The 19145-nt window shown below is 41.7% G+C and overlaps 1 protein-coding gene across 2 annotated transcripts in view; it reads left to right on the top strand.

Annotated features, from left to right (window-relative positions):
• Positions 1 to 2422: 2422 nt before the first annotated feature.
• The window catches only part of LOC119466390 (cleavage and polyadenylation specificity factor subunit 1-like), an 84787-nt gene continuing 68064 nt past the window's right edge, over positions 2423 to 19145 (top strand). Inside the window, exons 1-5 of one of the 2 annotated variants that reach the window (XM_037726919.2) lie at positions 2423 to 2560; positions 3818 to 3994; positions 10292 to 10426; positions 15445 to 15525; positions 16502 to 16656. In XM_037726919.2, the coding sequence (XP_037582847.1) occupies positions 2546 to 2560; positions 3818 to 3994; positions 10292 to 10426; positions 15445 to 15525; positions 16502 to 16656 (563 nt within the window). In that variant the 5' untranslated portion in view covers positions 2423 to 2545. Of the gene's footprint in view, positions 2561 to 3404; positions 3711 to 3817; positions 3995 to 10291; positions 10427 to 15444; positions 15526 to 16501; positions 16657 to 19145 lie in introns of those variants that run through there. The other variant, XM_037726905.2, reaches the window with a different exon arrangement.

Genomic DNA, 19145 nt, shown 5'->3' with positions numbered 1-19145 from the left:
TCGTGTGTTTTTGTGTGTGTGCAAGTGTTATTATACTGTACGACGCGGAATAGTCATTTCCGTTCGAATGTAACGCATAACAGCACTATTGAAATCTCAAAGGTGAGTGACTAGCTGCATGCAAGTGAGAACTGTTATTCCGAATAATTTTGCTGCCAGATAATCGTGGCTGTTGCGCAGAGGCGCAGTTCCTGAGAGAATTAACGGACGGGTGTTAATAAGTCCTGCTTAACAAGTTCCTAGCTCCCATTCAATACAAACGCCCCGTTTTGGGGCAGCCTGTAAATCTGCTAACTTGATTCATACAATAATTTTTGACAGTCTCATCATGTTTGCAATCCATTAAAACTGAGTGCCCCATGTGGTACCACACCTATCTTCTTCAATGAACGCAACAAATCTGCATATATATATATATATATATATATATATATATATATATATATATATATATATATATATATATCTACGTGTATGCGAGACATGCCGGTTCCTTTAATTGTTTCATTATGGTCGTTATGACAGTGCACCGGATAACTGAACGCTACAGAGTTGAGCGGTCATACATTTGGGAACGGTATATATTACATTTACGCATGAAGTATAGGATAAGCGTAGCATGCTTTTCTCGGAACTCAGACTCGAGAATAATTTATGTTGTTTACACCCACAGAAATAAGCCGAAGAACGCAGCCACCTGCTTTTTTTTTTTTTTAATATAAGCAAATTATTGGGTTTTACGTGGCATAACCACGATATGATTATGAGGCACCCGGTTTAGTTTTTGCCACCTGCATGGTGTTTTTTAACGCGCACCTAAATAGAAGTACACGAGTCTTTTCCATTTCTTTCCCATCGAATTCCGCGACCTGGATTGAACCCGCGAGCTCCATAATTAGCAGCGCAACGCCGTATCCACGATATAGGCACTAATTAGGCTACCGCGCAGGCTTCTTTCTTTTTATTTTATTTTTTGAAGTATCGACTGGAAAAAAAAAATCCCACGTACGGCTTACTGCCAAAGATTAGCATATAGAATGGCTAACTAAAATCGTTTTCGGCGCTCAAGGTGCGACTGCAATAAATGCATGACCCCGCACCAATTACTCCGCATTCTGTTACGCGAGAAATGCGGAAACTTCAATGGAATGTTGCACTGCAGTTTACTCTTTTTTTTTTAAATCTATACCATTGCTTCCAGTAAATCTGAGTACAAGGCGCCGGATGGGGCAGATATGCTTTACTTCTTTGAAGCGGCAAGCAGGAACGTTACATATGTTGCTTCGTCTGCGTTTCGCAAGACCTATTGATAGAAAACTATATGCGCAACAATACACACGAGAGATGCATGTTGCTTGAAGAACGAGAAAAACATTTTTTTTGTCCAAAGGGAACCGTACAATAACATAGTAGAATGAAAGCCGACACTGCGGCTGCAAAGCACGCGCAATCACCGAGCGGCATTAGAAAATAATAAAAAAAATAAAGAGGAGAAATTAAAGGAATTTATTCTTAAGGCATAAATACATGTCATATGCAATTATGAACCCCATTTGATCGGTCTGAACGCAAATACCAGCGCGCGAAGTAGTACGAATGACCCTGCCGAGCAGTATCGCCAGCAGTTTCCAACGGCGCGACCTTGATGCGGCCCAATCCACTTCGACCGCAGCGCCGCTCCAGTATTTTTCCACGTCGGGCGCCTCACTGCAAAGCATGCGCCGCCCCATCCGCTCGTCTCGACCATATTCTAGTACACCCTAGTCCTTGTGTAGAGTTACCATAGAGTTTCTCTACCTTCTAGAACACTGTAGTTTCTCACTATATAGTGTGAAACTCTATGAGAGTTACAGTGGCTAGTATTGTAGTAGAGTGATTGGGTCCAACCATAGAGTTTCATATTACTATAACTATTATTTAGAAACTCTATGGGTCCAACCATATGGGTCCAACTATAGTCCAACACAGGCTCCCCGCTGAGGCTTTTTTTTTAATTGAAAAGTTGGTGGTGCTACTGTCGCTTTCTGCCGAATGAGCGGCCCCTCGCGCCGGCCGGACGCTTGTCACGTCGTAGACCCTACCGCAGCTGCATGAAGCTTTGACAGGATGATACTCGGTGGCGGCAACACTGATATTATTCCACAGCGATCTATTGTAAATAAAATGGAAAAAGTGCGGCGGAAAGAATGCAAACGACGCAACAACTACGGCGCGTCTAGCAGACGACAGCTACTCAACCCATGAGCTCGCCTCAGCCAATGAGCGCTGCTGAAACAGCCAGAGCCAACGTTTATTGGCTGGAGATCTAGAGTAAGGCGACTATAGCGCCGCCACAATTTCAACATTTTCTTGCTTCACCCTCGGCGCTTGCCAAGACGTCCGCTGGACCCGCTCCCCCATTCTAGTACACTCTACCTTGTGTTCTGCCTGCGGTTCGCTATGTTGCCGGGTGCAGCCACGGCCGGCCTACTCGTGATCGTGAACACTGCGTATTTTGTGTTAACTCGTTTTTGATTTGTCGCGTATCGTTTGGCCAAAAGACATCATGGAAGCCTTAAAGGTAAGCAAACTGACCTGTATTCTTTAGTACAGAAAGGCAAACTGTGCAGCCTCGTTGTCATATCGAGGGGCACTAACCAGAGCCACCAGGGTCTTCTGATGATCACTGTCAAAATTCCAAGGAGTGTTTGGACTGCCTCCTTCATTCATTTTCGTGGCTTATTATGGTTGCATGAGTGATCGCTAAACAGTCATGCTTTTCAAACGTTCTCATCTTTTCGTTGCTGTAGAGCACTTACACCGTGCTGTAGAGCCTACATTGTATGGCCACCATATTATAGTGAAGGGGCCCCGGGGCAATAGCAGCCGATACAGAACCTGTGTAATAGCGCTTGTTCCCGCCCGGGCCGCTCGAAAGCGTTGCGCTCATGACCGCAAGGACCTCGGTTAGACTCGCGTGTTCGATAGACTTTCTTGTTCTTCCTTTCAAATAATGCTGCATTATTAAAAATATTTTTCGTCTCTGTTTGCACCTTTTAGTTCGAAAGTGCCGTAATTCCGTTTTCAAGCGCGTAGGTGTCGGCGACGGGCGCGATGCCCAACGACCCTGGCACTAGCATTGCTGATGAGAGAAATTAGCGCTACTAAAAACAACGAACACTGGAAGGGAAGACAAAGACAAATTGTTTGTTCTTCCCTTGCAGTGCTATGACTGACTAAGCCTGAGCGCTGCTGGCGCGATAAAGTCCATATAAACCAAACGGAGGTTATCTGATTGGTGGCTAAAATCAAGGCCCAGGGGTGAAACTTCACTTACCACAAAGTACAAAATATGTCAATAGTCATGGCTAGGTGGCGTATGCCACCGCCCGATTTAAAGAGTTCAGCCTCATCCATCCAGTCTGTCTGACGCACCGCGCCCGTGCGAGGCGAGTAATGTAACGCCAGCGAGGAATCTACGTGTTTTTGTTCCGCTAATGACTCTTCATCAGCAGTGCAAGACCAACTAGCCCGACAATGAATACTTCTGGCACTGGCAAAATAGTGAGAGCTCTAAAGACACACCGTGAAGAGGCAAACGTTGTTACTTGCGCCCCAGGGACACGGGCCAACCACTGACTAGCGCAACTCCGCGCACATAACATGCGATGGAAAAAAAAGGGGGCCCCCCTCACTTTAGCAACTGCACTATGGCAGGCCCATTCACAGTAGTGAGTGCTTAATTATTAAGTCGGATAACATTCTCTTTATGGCATTTGTTACATAAAGCTGCCCACCACCTCCAGCGAGTGTAACATTTTTGCCGTTTCTTCAACAGCACTTCGAAGAGCGGGTGAAGATGTCGACCAGCATGTATGCTGTGTACAAACAAACTCATCCTCCTACTGGCGTGGAGCATTCGGTGTATTGCAATTTCTACAACCTACGGGAAAGAAGCCTCGTTGTTGCTGGTTCTTCTGTTCTGAAAATATTTCGCCTTGTTCCTGAAAACGATGTGAGCTTTCTTTCTTTTTGAGTGTGTGTATGTGTGTGTGTGTTTCTTTAATTCACGACTTGGCAGGTAACCAGATTTATGTAGTTGGAAGAGGTCACCCGCCACAAGTTTTGTGCGAGTCATGTCAGCAGTCTAGCGCATTGAAGCAAGCACTGAAACTTGACCTGCCTCACACTTGTTGTGAAAAGTGCATATACCTTTACATGGATGAATTGCAAATTCCTATGTAACAAAGCTGTTAAGCTGGTAACGAGAGCTGACAGAAACTGATCTTTTACGAAGCATCCCAATATGCAAAGTGGAGCAGAGGTATTAAGCATGGCGTGGAGCACTAGTGCAGCCAGGGCAAAGACATTCTTTCTGCCTTTGAAAAATTCCGTGCTCTCGAGCAGCTGTAGAGCGATGGGTGAGGATAAACACCCTCACGAATTGTAGCGCAGAAAAACACAGATGGACAGAAGAAATGGCATACGGGCACTAACTACCACAAAGATTTTTTTTCAGTGACCCATGTAAATGGCTTAAAACTCATTGCTATTACACATGCGTGATTCACTTTTTTAGGATGGTTGACTCCTTATCTGCATGTGTAACTGCAATGAGTTTTCAGTATAAGCACAGGTCACTGAAAATAAAAAGGGGTGTGCGAATATTAGAAAAGTTAGAATATTATATTTTTACTATTCATATTCGATTCGAAAAATAGATATTCGAAAATGGGGGGGGGGGGGGGGGTGCAAATATTCGGTTGCACATAGACGCCGAGTTTTCAATTTGCCCAGGGAGGGGGTAGTCCCCTCTTTTTTTCATTCGTCCCCCCCTGCTCCCGCACATGCTCCTTGGCAAGAGATATACACAGGCGGAGAGGCAATGTATGCAAGCATCAGTTTTATTTCTAACGTCAAGCAAATATGCTAAAAAGAATGATTGCATGGTTATAAGATACTAAATAAATAAATGAAAAAAGAAACTGAAAAACACGCAAACCCTTGGTAGACATTCATAACGCCCGCAGTCAGAGTGAGAGAAAACACTAGGCAACATGAACGTTTCCTCAGCAAGCTAACAATTCAAATGTTAGACTCATTACAAACCCTTTGTTTGTAAGAACCACTGGACAATACAAACATTCCCACAATAAACTAACGATTGAAAAATTATAAAAAGGTATTAAACCCTTCGTATCTAAGAAACGCTGGGCAGTACAAACATTTCCACAATAAGCTAACAATATAAAATCTAAAGACAGATCATAACTCTCCACCTTTCAAAAATGTAAACGAACTACCAAACTCGATACAAAGCAAAAAGATCAAGAACAATACTGAAAGGGCAGATGTAATAACGAAGTGGCAAAATGGAGATTTTATTACGGTCAGGCACTGTGACAGCTTGAATAAAGTTGGCGTGTTATACTGTGATGAAGTTCACTGTCCTTTTCTATAAAGGCTACCGCACAATCGAGAATGTGTTTCTACGCACAGTTGATCTCTGTATAAACTCGTCCGCGATGTCACTGAGATTTATTTTGCGGGCGAGCTCTTTGGGCTTATGGAGAACTACTATGCGATTTAACCGCGCTTGTCCCATTGTTGACCTCAGGTACGTTTAGACGTGACGGAATCATGAAAACGATCTCTCAGTTGTGCATGACGTGACTGGCATAGTCAAAGCAATTTTGACAAGCTTAGCCACCTCGTGCAAAAGATCTCACAGTTAACACCTGAAAGCATCTCTACAGCATCCTGAAACGTTTTCAAGAGTGTATTGCACTGCCTTGCTATATCTATGAGCATACTGCAGTGAATGTTAGCCTTCAGGTTCAAGATCTTGCCCGTAGAACTTCAACAGGTACGTGCTGTCACCATTCCTAGTCAAAAACTGCGTCATGTGCTGCCACATTTCTGGTGGATATCTGTTGTCCAGTGCCTTGGCGCACAAGCTTCTTTCTCTTTAACATGCAGTTCCAATTCATGCGCCTCTGCGTCTGTCTCATTCCAAAATCGGCAAAATCCTTCCTTCCCAATTGCGCTAAGGCTCTTGCTGACGGCCTTGACCATTTTTTCTGCTTGATCAAATCTCAATGCTGCTTTCTGCAAAGCAGTACTTACTGTTTATAATCGCAAAAACCGGAAAACACCATGAGCGAAAATTTCCAACGTTTCGTTTAAAATGTCGTAGGAGAGCCACCTGTGCTTGGTTCCAGAAAGCCATGATTGCAGTTCTGGAATGTCATTGGCGTGAAGTTCCAGAAGCTGTCTTACTTTATTATTATCGTTACTTTCTGCATCATCATGACCACCTACTGCCAATCCCTGGCATGCTAAGTACTGTAATGAAGATAATGTCTCCATCAGCACTTTCCTTGCATCTTCCATTTATTTTTGCTTCCCAATTATACAAGCAGTTGCTACATTCACCCCTCCCCCCCCCCCTCCCCTTTTCACAGCTATGGTTCCGTTCATGGCTGCACGGTGCAGCTTTGAGCTCTCATGACTTTTAAATCTTCATAAAAGGTTTCTTCCAATTAGAAAACCCAATTTGCACAAACATCAAGTGAGAGTCCTTATCCCTGAAAGTATTTGGAAGAAAAATGTTCATGTCATGAGAAAGTTCCCATATTTCTCTATCTCTGGCGGCCGTGCTAAAAACGTTCGGCGTTACCCATAGCAACCTTACAGGTCGCTTAGATGAGGTAACTGTACCTTTCTGCGAGGAAATCTAAATTTTTCGTGTTTAGCATCACCACAGATGATGTGTATGTGTGGGCTATCCGTATGAAACAGGCAAGGGAACGGCATCCAAGCATGGAAACGAACACAATGCACCAGCAAATGCCAGTCTGTGAAAAATTGTAGTGATTCCATGCAAATAAGCGAATGGTTTAGCTGAAAGAGTTGTTTATACTGCGCTTTCTCATCAACATAACCTCTAGCATGGCTTTTTTGCTTTAAGTGAAGAACTCTAAAGCATATTTCAATGATGTAATACCCATGTCATACGGACACACTTGGAAGGCCTTCCAGTTGGAATGAAGCCATCGCACACCATATCCACACTTGGGTAGTCTGAGAGCCCACACTAGCCGCACTGAGCACCTTTAATTTGTGTTCGTGAGCGCAGTTTGTAACACGTAAGCAGGAATCAACTCGCAAGTTCTGCAATGAGAGCCGCTTGTCTGCCTGGCCGATCCTTCTTGCTGATGGATGACAATATTAGCCATGTAAACAGACATGTGGGGTGCGTTCATGCATTATTTGTAGCTTGGGTGCGTCAGTGTCGGCATGGATAAAATCCGAATTGACGGTGAATTAGTTACAGATGAATCACTACTTGTGTCATCATTTAACAAGTTCTTTTGTTTTGTCTACACGGTCGACGATGGCAAACAGCCCGATTTTGTAATGTTTAAGGACGTCCCTCAAATTACTGACATAACGATAACTGACGAAGGCGTTTTGTCACTGCTTCTTAATACTGACGTGAAATAACACTGGAATTGATTGTATACCAAACACATTTCTAGTAAGGTATGCCGAATGGTGTTCGAGGTACCGGTCTCTTGTATTAAAATAATCATTATTCACTGCAGAATTCCCTACAGATTGGAAACGCGTGAAAGTTGTTCCTATCCCAGGTTTCAATTCAATTTCAATTCCTCTGGTTGACGTATATTCTCGGAATCCGAAGCAGAAGAAGAATAAGTGCTGTAACTGCTGCGAACAGGCTGCCATGTTACAGTGGCAGAGACCCAGACGAGAAATGACTGTGTGACCATGCGAAAAACTCACCGGAATGTATTGATGACAAACTGTCTGAGCACTCTTCACAGACCGGTGGGTCCCCCTTTCTTAAGAGATGGCTGTGGGTTAAATGTGTGTGGCCAATTCCCGAACAGCACAAGACCACCTCGTAGAACCGTTCCGAGTGTCTGGCACTCCCCTATTCGCTCAAGATGGGTTTAATGCTGTGGGTTTATTGTGGAGCTCAGAGTCCCATTTATTTTGCTATAAACATTTTCTTTATATTTGCAAGGATGATGTGTAGTCTCTACCCGGCTTATTTTTTAAGGTAAGTTCATAGTTGATGTTTTGTATAAAGAGTTGGTTTGGGTGTTCCGGAAGGGTTTGAATTCTTAGATGAGAATGTGCACGAAAGAAACACCTGCACTTATCAAGTGGCCGTTCATTTGATTCCGCACAGATACTTGGAACAGTAGATGTTAGAAGGGCTGCCATTGCCATTCGGAATGCCCTGATGCACTGGATCTAAAGCTCTTGGTGTTGTCATCCTTCTCCTTTGTTGGTGCGAGACATATGTAGCCACGGCAATTTATGGCTGTGCTGTTCTTTCAACTTTTAGGCAACTGTAATTCTTCCGTCGATTTGTCCAAAACCGTACAAAAGAAGAAATGATGGCCCCTGACCCAATCGCTAATCCGGGAGGGGGGGGGGGGTGCTCGAGCTCTCCAGCCCCCTATAGTCGGCGCCGGTTCGGTTGGTTATGAATTATTCGAAGCAAATCGAGTATATTGCTGGCTGTGCTGCAACAAACACGGTTCTTGGCATTTTTGTCTATCTAATCTAAGAATATTGGGACGATTTTGTGCTGAGTGATGTGATTTCGTCCTGCTAGATAAATTTGGCCTGTAAAGCACACTTAGCCACTGAACGCCTAAGCTCTTTGGGAAACCTAGCCTCTCAGTGGCAAGGGGCACGAGTACTATGCCCACAGCGAGGGTGCACTTTTTCTTTTTTTCTCAGTCTCTCTTTTTTTTTTTTTCCAATGTCACCCCCAATTCTGAGTTTTTGCTTGACAGCAAGTGCCATGAGTTACGACTGGCACAGAGTCAAATGCCTCTGAGTTTACGGGCATTTGATGCGGTATAATACGGCACAATCTGGCGAGTAGAGCTAGTGCAAATTACTAAATTTTACAAGTTAACATGAGCCAAATACACAATGCTTTAGTATAACAGCTTACTAGTTTAGTTTTTTTCACAATGACAATGTAATTGCAATGTTCCAACATAAGATATTAATCCAACTTGCTAATAAAAGCATGTGCATATCATTATTCAATATTTTATTTGATATAAGCTAACTATTCGTATTCGATTCGTATTTGAAAATGTTGATATTTACACACCCCTAAAAGTAAATGTTTGTTGATAGCTAGCGCTCGTCTGTTGCTTGTTTCTTCTGTTTGTCCATGTTTTTCTGTGCTATGATTTGCTATGATGTCCAACAAACAAGCCCATACAGCCACGATTCTGATAAACATCCTGTGCGTCAAAGACACTGTTTTCCCTGGATTCTGTTTGGGTTAGGTGGAAAAACCATTTTTTGTATTTGTGGCTGCCACTGTCTGAAATCATGATTGAGAACCAGACTCTGAAGTAGATTGCCACTAACATTTGCTGATGTTCTCAAGTGTGTCAAGTACAGCTACCAGGCAAGGTTGCTTTGGTGCTGACAGTTCTTGCACACTTACTTCACAGTAGGAAAGATGTACTTTTGCTGAAATCTCTTGTAGACTCATCAACTTGGCTCATTTCAACACTTACGAAAGGCCTATGACTGCACTTTGCTGGTGCCCTTCCTGGTGCACTCACCGGCTAAGCATAAATACCAGCAAAAAAGGATGTAATGCACAGAAGTTATGCGACTCCTTGCACTCCACTTTTCATGCAGCGGCAGCTTGGACTGTTCTCACTGCAGCGAACTGCTATTGCTCTACCTCGATGGCAGTGATCTCATTTTTGTTCACCCGCAAATGTGCACCCTTGAAAGCGCCTTGGAAGTGATTTTGATGCTCCTATTTTCACTACAGATTGTTACATTGCTTAATGCGCAATTGAGCTTAATCGCCTAATGTTTTTACCAATGTTACTTGGTGGGAAGTCTGAGCTGGTAAGAATCTCGATGCTAGGTGGGACAAAAAACAATGAATGGGGAATAGTTTCACGCAGAAAGCTTGCAGGTCATTTCAAGCAATGTACCAAGCTTTAAAGGTACTGATAGCAGCATGCGAGTTCATGATGCAGAGCACTATAGATGACGGTACCTCCATTGGCTTGTGGGCCTGCTACTGTGGCAGGGGCTGCCTAGACCAGTCCTATAATAGAATTACATGGCTGGTCATAGAAGATTGATGTCTTTGGCACATACTCATAACTGCTAATGCTGGTGGTTCTAAATTAAGGTTGCTGTATATAAATGTTGCTATATTTTTAAGCCATGACTGTACTCAGAATTGCAATCCTCATATACTGCTCTCTTTTCTTTCTTATGCTAGTATGGTGAACAGAAGCACCGAGTGAAGTTGGAGCACACCCACACATTTAATTTGTTTGGTAATGTGATTTGTGTGGAAGCAGTGCGCTTGTCGGCTGCAAGAGACACACTGCTTCTGTGCTTCAGAGACGCCAAGGTCAGTTGTATACATCTTTTTAAATAAACATTGATGAGTGCTGCCATGTTTGAGACTGGACTGTGGCAGGCATTTTCATAATTGTATAGAAATAAGCTGCAGAGAGCATGTGAACAAGGTTAACAAATGCGGCTGCCATCTTCTAAAACTTTGTCTTTGGCATTCACAAAGGTCTGTAGCATGAATCCATTGACACCAAAGTGCAACTATGCCGGCACAGTCGTGCTGGATAAATGGCAACACGTATTCAAATGCAGTTGTATGTGAATGCCTGGTTCCATGTTTCCAATTTTTTCATGGCACTGCATCAGATAAAACCTTGCAATGCACCACTGTAGTGTTTTATTGTGTGCAGCCAAGTGTCGCATCTTTTACCACTGCCTTAAATGGTGCTGAATTTGAAATGAAATTTAGATATATGTTGTTGGGAGGTGGGCATTGGCTTTAGCCACTGGTTTTGGCAAGCTGTAGCCAAAACTAGTGGTACAATTGCATGCAATTCTTTGGTTTCTCACCTCAAACCATTGGTATTATGTTCTGACCGTGGCCTCATTCCAAACCATCTGCAAGCATGGCCAAACCACATGGTTGAATGTGTGTGGCTATTGATATTTGATCTCTGGTCGGTATGGTGATGGCCAGACATTTTGACCAGTGAACTATCACATCAAGGGTAGTCAATGCAATACATACATTAAGTTACGAAGGCCACGCAGAAATATGTACTATATGCTACACCTAAACTTGGTGTTGTGTATTAAAAAGCACAAGTGTCGTCGTTTCTTCTTTACCAGCAGCAATTCTTGAAAATGTGCATGGTTAAGTGCCCTTAAAAATCCACCTTTGTTGGGGAGGCATTGAATAAAGCAAATTGACACGTACATTTCGCGTCGAACAGGGTTTTGATGTGGGTTTGTTGGTTCATGGGCCAAGGTATGTTATAGCCCATACAGTGCTGTGTGTATTTTTGTGTCTTCATGGTTTGTGTGTGCTAACTTACCTTGGGCATGATGAACTATAACTGAAGCTTTAACTTGCTTTCACATGTGGTGCTTCATGCTGGCATCTGTCAAGCACTTTCATGAGAAAGGGTAATGGTATGTACAGGGCAGTTTAGTGAATATCAAAGGCATTAATCAAGCCATTTTGTTGGTGAAAGTTCATTAAGGTAACTGTGTGCCGCCTATCATGAGGGTACATAAAAAAATGGCATAGAAATTTTACTGGACAGTCACTCTCCATTGATGTGACAGTGGTTTTCCCTGCCTTTAAGTTCAACCAGATTCAGAACTCTCGAAAGGTACTCATGAATGTCAAACCTTGTTTAATTTGATTGAGGTGGGTTATGCAACAACACATTTAGCATTAACACAAGCAAAGCATCTTCATCAAAGAAGCTTCATGTTCATCGATCCCAGATATGTGGGATCTGCGTAAACTTATACAAGAATAATTACCAGACATCACTGGCATGTGAAAGAAAACACTGTTTTACGTGGTTTCAGGTGTGGAAATTTAATGTTCAAATTTACAGAAAACAGATTTGTTTCCTTTAGCTTTAACTTAAAATGCCTAGCTTTCTGTATTTACTTTTTTGGTGTATGACTGAGTATTTCAAATTGAACATGAGTTATGTATTTGAAATTGAATGAGAGCAGCAAATATTGCAAAGATTTGTTATGACGTGCACAATAATAATAATAAAAAATTATGGGCTATTTGATTTCTGAACCAAATTTGGTTACAACAGAAGCTGCAGCCACTGAGTACCATAGGAACAGTGAAAGTAGTCACATACAGGTTTGCAAGTATATGGCATTGGTATATGGCCAAACCTTCAGATGCGTAAAAGATCTTGCACAACAGCATATGCGTCTGAACGAGCTAGGTGGCTTTTGGCAATGTATGTGCACATTCAGGTATGAAAATGGGCAAAAGAACCAAAGAAATTTATTCGACTGAAAACAGCAGAAAGAACCAAAGAAATTTATTTGGTTTATTAAAGGAATGATGTGCTTGAAGGCATATATTTGTTGCATTGAGGATATTTAAGCAGTGTGTACTGCTTCGTTGCATAATTTCATAAAGAACAGAGCTGGTAACTGGCACGTCTGCAGGGGTAGTACAGATGACTGTACATGTACACCAACTTGATATATCTGTGCTGTGCTGTGTTGAGCTATGTCGGACGATGACGATAATTAGCTTGGACTGGAAGTCTGCGGGAGACCTCAAGAAAAACCACTTCTGTGGTAAAATGTTCTGTGGACAGGCATGCTTCCTTTTATGTGTTATCTTGTGGTAATGACAGCTTCTTATACCACTAGTATGTCTAATAAGTGCACAAAATTGGTATTTGTTTCATCAATGAAAAAAAAAAAATCCAGTAGTGCTGATTAAATAATGTGACTTTATTTTTGCATAAATTCCAGTTTATTGACAAAACGCTGCAGGCAGTATTTGAGGAATGAAGTTGCGGAATGAAGTGAACACAAAAGTAACACCAGCTGTTATGCTGTAGGTATGACAAGCTGTTACATACCTAAGAAACTTTTTAAAACTATTTCTGAGGAGTGACACATGCCATTTAATGTGCATTACGATACCCATAATGCAGTGAAATCACCTGTAGCACAATCACTATTGACACACGCACAAAAAAATGACAGAGCACCATGAGAAATTTTACGCCTCGTGGGCTCAGGAAAATACACATAACTTGGTAACGAAATCTGAATGAATGTGAGTACTGCTTCATAACTTTAATAACACTTGAATACTTACAATAATTCTTTAATACATTTAAGACTTTAATAACAGTCTCATTTTCTACCTACCAATGATCGTACCAAAACAATCAGGCTAGACCACATTGCTTTCTTAGTGGCTCGCCCTGGCTATTGTGAATTTCGAAATAGTTCCACTCGCATTGCTAAAGCAACAGTAGTACCATATAGTGCAGAGCGCTGAAGGCAAGGAGCAATATGCATGTCAAGCAATATTTTTCATTCAAAATGAGTTTCAACTGCCAATTTGGAATGTTTGCACACAACGTCTGGAAGGGTCCACCCTGCACTACTTGAGACAACATACTTGGCTCTTTGAGACAACGACATTCCCTTGCAGCAGCAGTGTCATGGTTACTGCTTTTTTGATAGGCGTGCCACATTCGCTCCATGAGCACATCCTTCTTCTGCTCCGCATATCTCCTCGTGCATATTGTTTAAGTGTTTCTTAATTACCACAGTACATTTTCTTTCCTTGCTGTAATGTGGCGCTGGAATTTCAGGTCTGAAAGGTGTGCTCAAACTCCAAACTGTGCTAAAAATGAATAGACAGATCTTTTGAGTTGCACTAGTTCAAATCTGAACCATGAAGTTGGAACACAATCGCTGGTCGTTTGGAGATTCTTGTAATAAGTTCGTAGTGCAGCTAGCATTGCTGATTTCAGAAGTGCAAGTGCCTTGACCTAGACGCCATCAGTTTTTACATACGCAGCATGTCTACTGACTCGTGCATACAAGCTATCTTGCAAGTCGTAACAGCCTGCTAGTAGAGTGGTCTGACTGAAAGAAAAGCTATTTTGTTTAGGGGGCTAATGCATTTCTTCACTCCACATTACTATAAGTGCTTGATCCGTTTTGTTCTGAACCGATACTTTTTTTTTAGTTTAGATTCCGATTTGGTTTGGCACCCTGGTTTAGACTCTTTTCGTGTGCTTTTAAGGCGGTGAATGTGGTAATTGGACTGCACACGTTACTGTGCTATAGGGACTATAGAATATACAAGCATTTTGCTTCCACTGTTTGGTGAATGTTGAGCTTTTGTGTGAGTTCTGGTGACACCCTTGGTTATTTGATGCTAGGGGCGTAAAGTGCTGCTAACTTTACTGGTCTTGTTAATATCTCTGCCCTTTAGAAATAAAGTTGTGTGCTCAAATTTTATTATGTAATATTGTCTTTGAACTTCTCTTACTTTTGTTTGCCATTATCAACAAAAGAGTGCGGCACCTCCACACTCTTTTAGGCCTGCCATTAAAAAAAGGTGGCACCAGTTTTTCTAGCCTCCAGCTTCTACCTACATAACAATATGTGTTGCTCTTTTGAGGGGTGTTTAGTGTACGTATCTTAGCAGATGAAGTTGTACTTGTCTAATATTAATTCCTGCCTTGCTTTTGTCTTCTATGGAACAAGTCTTTTGCCAAATAAAGGGCTATTTAACCCTTTAACCGATGTCAACATACCGATATTGCGAATGACGAGTCACACTTCTTCAGCTCGATATTGTGCTGCTCCCACTGCCAAAGACTAGTTATGGTTGGCATTAAGGGAAAGATAATCTCACGAGCACCTTTTCTCTTTTCTTTTTAAAGTTTTGTGTTAATTCTAACCAGAAACCAGTGAAGTAATATATTTTCAGAATGAGAATGACAAAAAAAAAATGACTACATAAAAAATGTGGGAAATTTGGTACATTAAAAAAATTATAATTTGTGGTTAGGAGGGTTTGGGTGAAAGGGGGATCATTTTCCATGTTAAGTATAAGTCTACGAAAAACACTGAATTTCTTGTTGTGTGAAAAGTTTGCTGTCTTGTCAACTTTTGCCTCATGAATAATGGCAGGCCAAGAATATAAATGAAGCTGTGGGATAGAGTCATTCTTTCTTGTTGTCATCCTAAGTGTGTACAGAAACATGCAGGGTACAAAGGTGTGGATGCTTAGACATGCCAGTAAAATGTAAGGAGGCTTGCACATTCACTGATTCCATGTCATGCTACTCTCTCAAAGAAAAAAAACCAAATGCAATCAGAGGTGCATTAACACCATAAAGCTTTATGCCTTAGTTAACACAAAGAAAGAAAATGTTAGTGGAAAGTTTAACTGTCCATGCAGGGAGCTTTTGTGCAACGCTAGGCATCTTGGTTGAAATCATCTGTGGTATTAGTCGTAACTCATTACTACAATGTGCAAATGGGACAATAATGAAATGTTTCATAATTACAAAAAATTTATTACAGCTATCCTTGGTAGAATATGATCCTAGCACTCATGACTTGAAGACTGTTTGCATCAAGTCATTTGAAAAAGAAGAGTTCAAGGTTAGTGTTTTATACTCGTAATACCGCTCATGTTCACATTTGACTTGGTGTTCTTGTCTCCTGTTTAGTGTGTCTTTATAATTGACTCAATTGCTTCATAGTTTTTTTTAGCAACCAGCTTGTTAGCATAGAAATGCAGTTTTTCTATCAGGAAATAGTGGAAATAGGATTGCATGGAGATACCTATGAATCTTTAGTACTAAATTTCCATGCATAATGTTTCACATGCACACTATGAAGAAGCTCATCTTAAAGGGGGACGTAGTGCTAGAATTTTGCTGTCACAGTAGTAAGAGCTGGAAAATGAGTGTTCTAGTGTATGTAATGGTGCCAGGTCACGATACCACAGTGGACTCTCTTTAAATGGAACCTCATAGCGCCATGTAAATTGGTTCTGTAGTCCTATTTACTGAGAGACAAAGCTGAACACAATTGCATGAATACAGAACCAACCAGCCATGAGGATGGTGTTCCGTTAAAGCAGCAGTTCCATTAAAGCGATTTTCATTTATCAAGATTCCACTGTACTTCTTTGGATCCAGATCAGGCATGCAGGTTTAAGAAATATTGTAAATTACTTGTATATATAAGGGGGCAATTATGTATTATGTAGGAATAATTTATTGCACATCAAAGTTTCAATCAAGCTAATATGTCCACTGTTTAAACTGAGCTAAGTTCCGGACCGAACCTCAGCTTGAAGTCATCGTAGCTGTCGCACTACACTTGACAAGAGTGTTGAATTGGTAGCACGATGTAATAAATTATTTCTTGCATTACCAAAAATATAAACTTCATACTGTAATTGACTGTCCCCTGTCCATTCAAGAAAGAAAATACATATTTTGACTCCTTTAATTAATGAGGCCTCGAAGGAAAGCTGTAGCAAGTGGTTCAGGCCTTAAGATTTTCTTCATATTCACCCACCAGGAAAGTAATAGTTCCTACACTGCATTGCCTTTCCGTATTCCGACAGGGTGGCTATGTCCAGACTGCGCAGTTGCCCATGATTCGTGTGGATCCATGCAATCGTTGTGCAGCCATGCTGATCTTCAGCCGAACAGTAGCGATAATTCCTTTCCGGAAGGATGCAGCAACTGATGAACCAGACTCCAGCATCGCCTTTGGAAAGTACGTCTCGAGTTCATTTGAATTGACCAAACCCAGCTCAATATTGCTTGAATTACTTTTTTTTGTTTTTTTTTATCTGTACCTACTGCTGCCTGTTAGGGCTATAGTCTGTCATAGTGTTTTAGAGAACTCTGCTCCTCTAATATACATGTAATGCACTTGTATACAACAGTTTACTAAGTGCCGATTTAATTTTGCGACTGAGTTATGAAGTCTTACTATCATAGCTGATAATTGTAGCCAATTTTTGAATTGATCATGTAGGTATATGGCTAGTGCATTTTAGTGATCGAAGCTGTAAGCAAAAGACGTGCGCTAGGGCCAGTATAACGTAAAACTATTCCAATCTGTTTTCATTCATAATCGGCCATTAGCCCTCCGTGATTGGTCAAAATGGCTCGGGCTCTACCCATAAGGACGTGGCGTCCGCCCATAGAGTTATTGTATATACTCCCTACGGGAGCAGAGTTACGCATGGGTCCGCCATCTTGCCCGCCGACGCATTGATGTTAAGCAGAATAGCCACTCCTCTTGAATGCAGGATATGGTGCGGCTCAGCTCCTGAGTGTGTTTGCTCCTTTATTCCGCGAATGCCAGCTGGCGTGGCGGGCGGCAGCGCACAGAGGCTTGCGGCGACGATGGCAGCGGGCGGCACTGCAGGCACAGCCGTGAAGTTGGCTTTTCCTCAAAAGGATACTTTTTGCACATGTGACCAGATTTGGTGAATAGGGGCGTTAGCAGTGCATTCAATCAGATGCGCAACTCTGCTCCCTAAGGGGAACATATACAGTAACTCTACCCACCCATATGGGCTGGACTTGAACCATTCTGACCTATCACGTAGGGCTATGGCCGATTTGGAATGAAAACAGATTGGAATAGTTTTACGTTATACCGGCCTAGCTTTCATAATGTGTGCTTCATTTTGACTTGGCCATTAGTCGGAAAAAAAAAGAGACACCGTGGGGAGTGCACTGGTGCATTGAGTTAAGGGGCACTCCACTTAAAAGCATTATTCTTTATTTATGGGCACATTTTGATCAAACTTCCATCACTTATGTGTGTTTACGTACCGATTTCAAGTATGCAGTTGGTTTTCCTGTACAAGTAGTTTGTAAAATATTACGAAATTTATGCTTTTTGGGTGGGCTAGTTAGGAGGGGAGCTCTCTGTGAAATGATAGTCGTTATGAAGGAGGCTGGCATACCAAAATGATTTTGGATGATCAGAATTATAAGTGCTGCAAGAATGAATTTTCTAGACTGATTTCGGCCAAAGTTATAAGCATGCCAAACTTCTTTAATGTGATAAACCATGGTAACACCCGGGACACGTTACTTTTTTAATATTTCTGTAACAATAATTTATAATTTAGGCCTACTGCACTCCTAATTGTCTATCAGTCTTTAAAAAAAAATTAATTATTGCGATAGGGTAAGTAGAATCGGAGATATCATCACTCCAAAACTGCAACACCATCAAAAATACTGTTTTGAGGGGAAAAAGAATAAAATTTCTTAACAGGATCGTGGTGATTATAGCAAAGACTAAACTGATCAAGGATGATACAAGGGTTCAGTCAAGCAAAATTAACTACTCTACACCAACTTGAGCAAAGGAACTAAAAGGGTTTTTTGGCTAACTTTTGGCTCAAGAAAGCAGTGTCTCCCTTTGTCTCTAAAAAATTGATTGCAACAACCGACGAGATTCACGAGATTTAGAATGCGGCACTGATGTTGTCTCCCAAGGTGCCAATGCCAGTTTGCACATGCACTTAGGCACAGGAGCATCTCATGTGTCAAACACTGTCTAGTTCCAAATACTTGAGCTACTGCCCGCTGCTTTAGTGGTTATTCCCATGACCTAATAAATTGACAGCAGCCACCACTGGTTGTGTGGACGCGACAGGTGCCAACAAAATAGTACTGTTGCAGAGCATTGCAAAGCCACTCTGCGTATGCAAGCTGCAAATGACATTTGGAGTTAGTGTTGTGTTTGCTGCTTTCATTAAATAGTGTGGAGCCACAAATCTGCGTCAACAACCACGGCAACACCCATCGAAACAATGGCTCTCACCTAACACTACATGTGACCATATTTTTGAGTTACTTCCTTTTAACATTTGCAAGCAACCAATTATGATGTGTAGGCTTTTTTCATCTCACTTAAATCACAGATTGAATGGTAAATTACTACTATTTTTGAGATTGGGTGTCTGTTCTGACGCTGATAGGCCTAAAATAGTACACACTGCTGCGACCATTTATGAAGAACATCAATTATTTTTTGAGGGGTAATTTCTGACACTTGGCTTACAAACTTTTTATGCTTTAAACTGGAGACACACCCACCTTGCTTATTACTTTCTTTTTCTTTTCATGGTACAATATATTTTTGGCACGCAGTGCAGACGGTAAAATAAGTGTAAAACATGGCGTCTCCTCTTCATTGTGGCGCCATGTTTTCCTCACTGTTCAGTTTTGGAACGT

The sequence above is a fragment of the Dermacentor silvarum genome, chromosome 1, assembly GCF_013339745.2.
Source record: "Dermacentor silvarum isolate Dsil-2018 chromosome 1, BIME_Dsil_1.4, whole genome shotgun sequence".
Classification (NCBI taxonomy): domain Eukaryota; kingdom Metazoa; phylum Arthropoda; class Arachnida; order Ixodida; family Ixodidae; genus Dermacentor; species Dermacentor silvarum.
The sequence above is the reverse complement of the archived record's forward strand: the minus strand, read 5'-3'. Positions and strand labels throughout refer to the sequence as shown.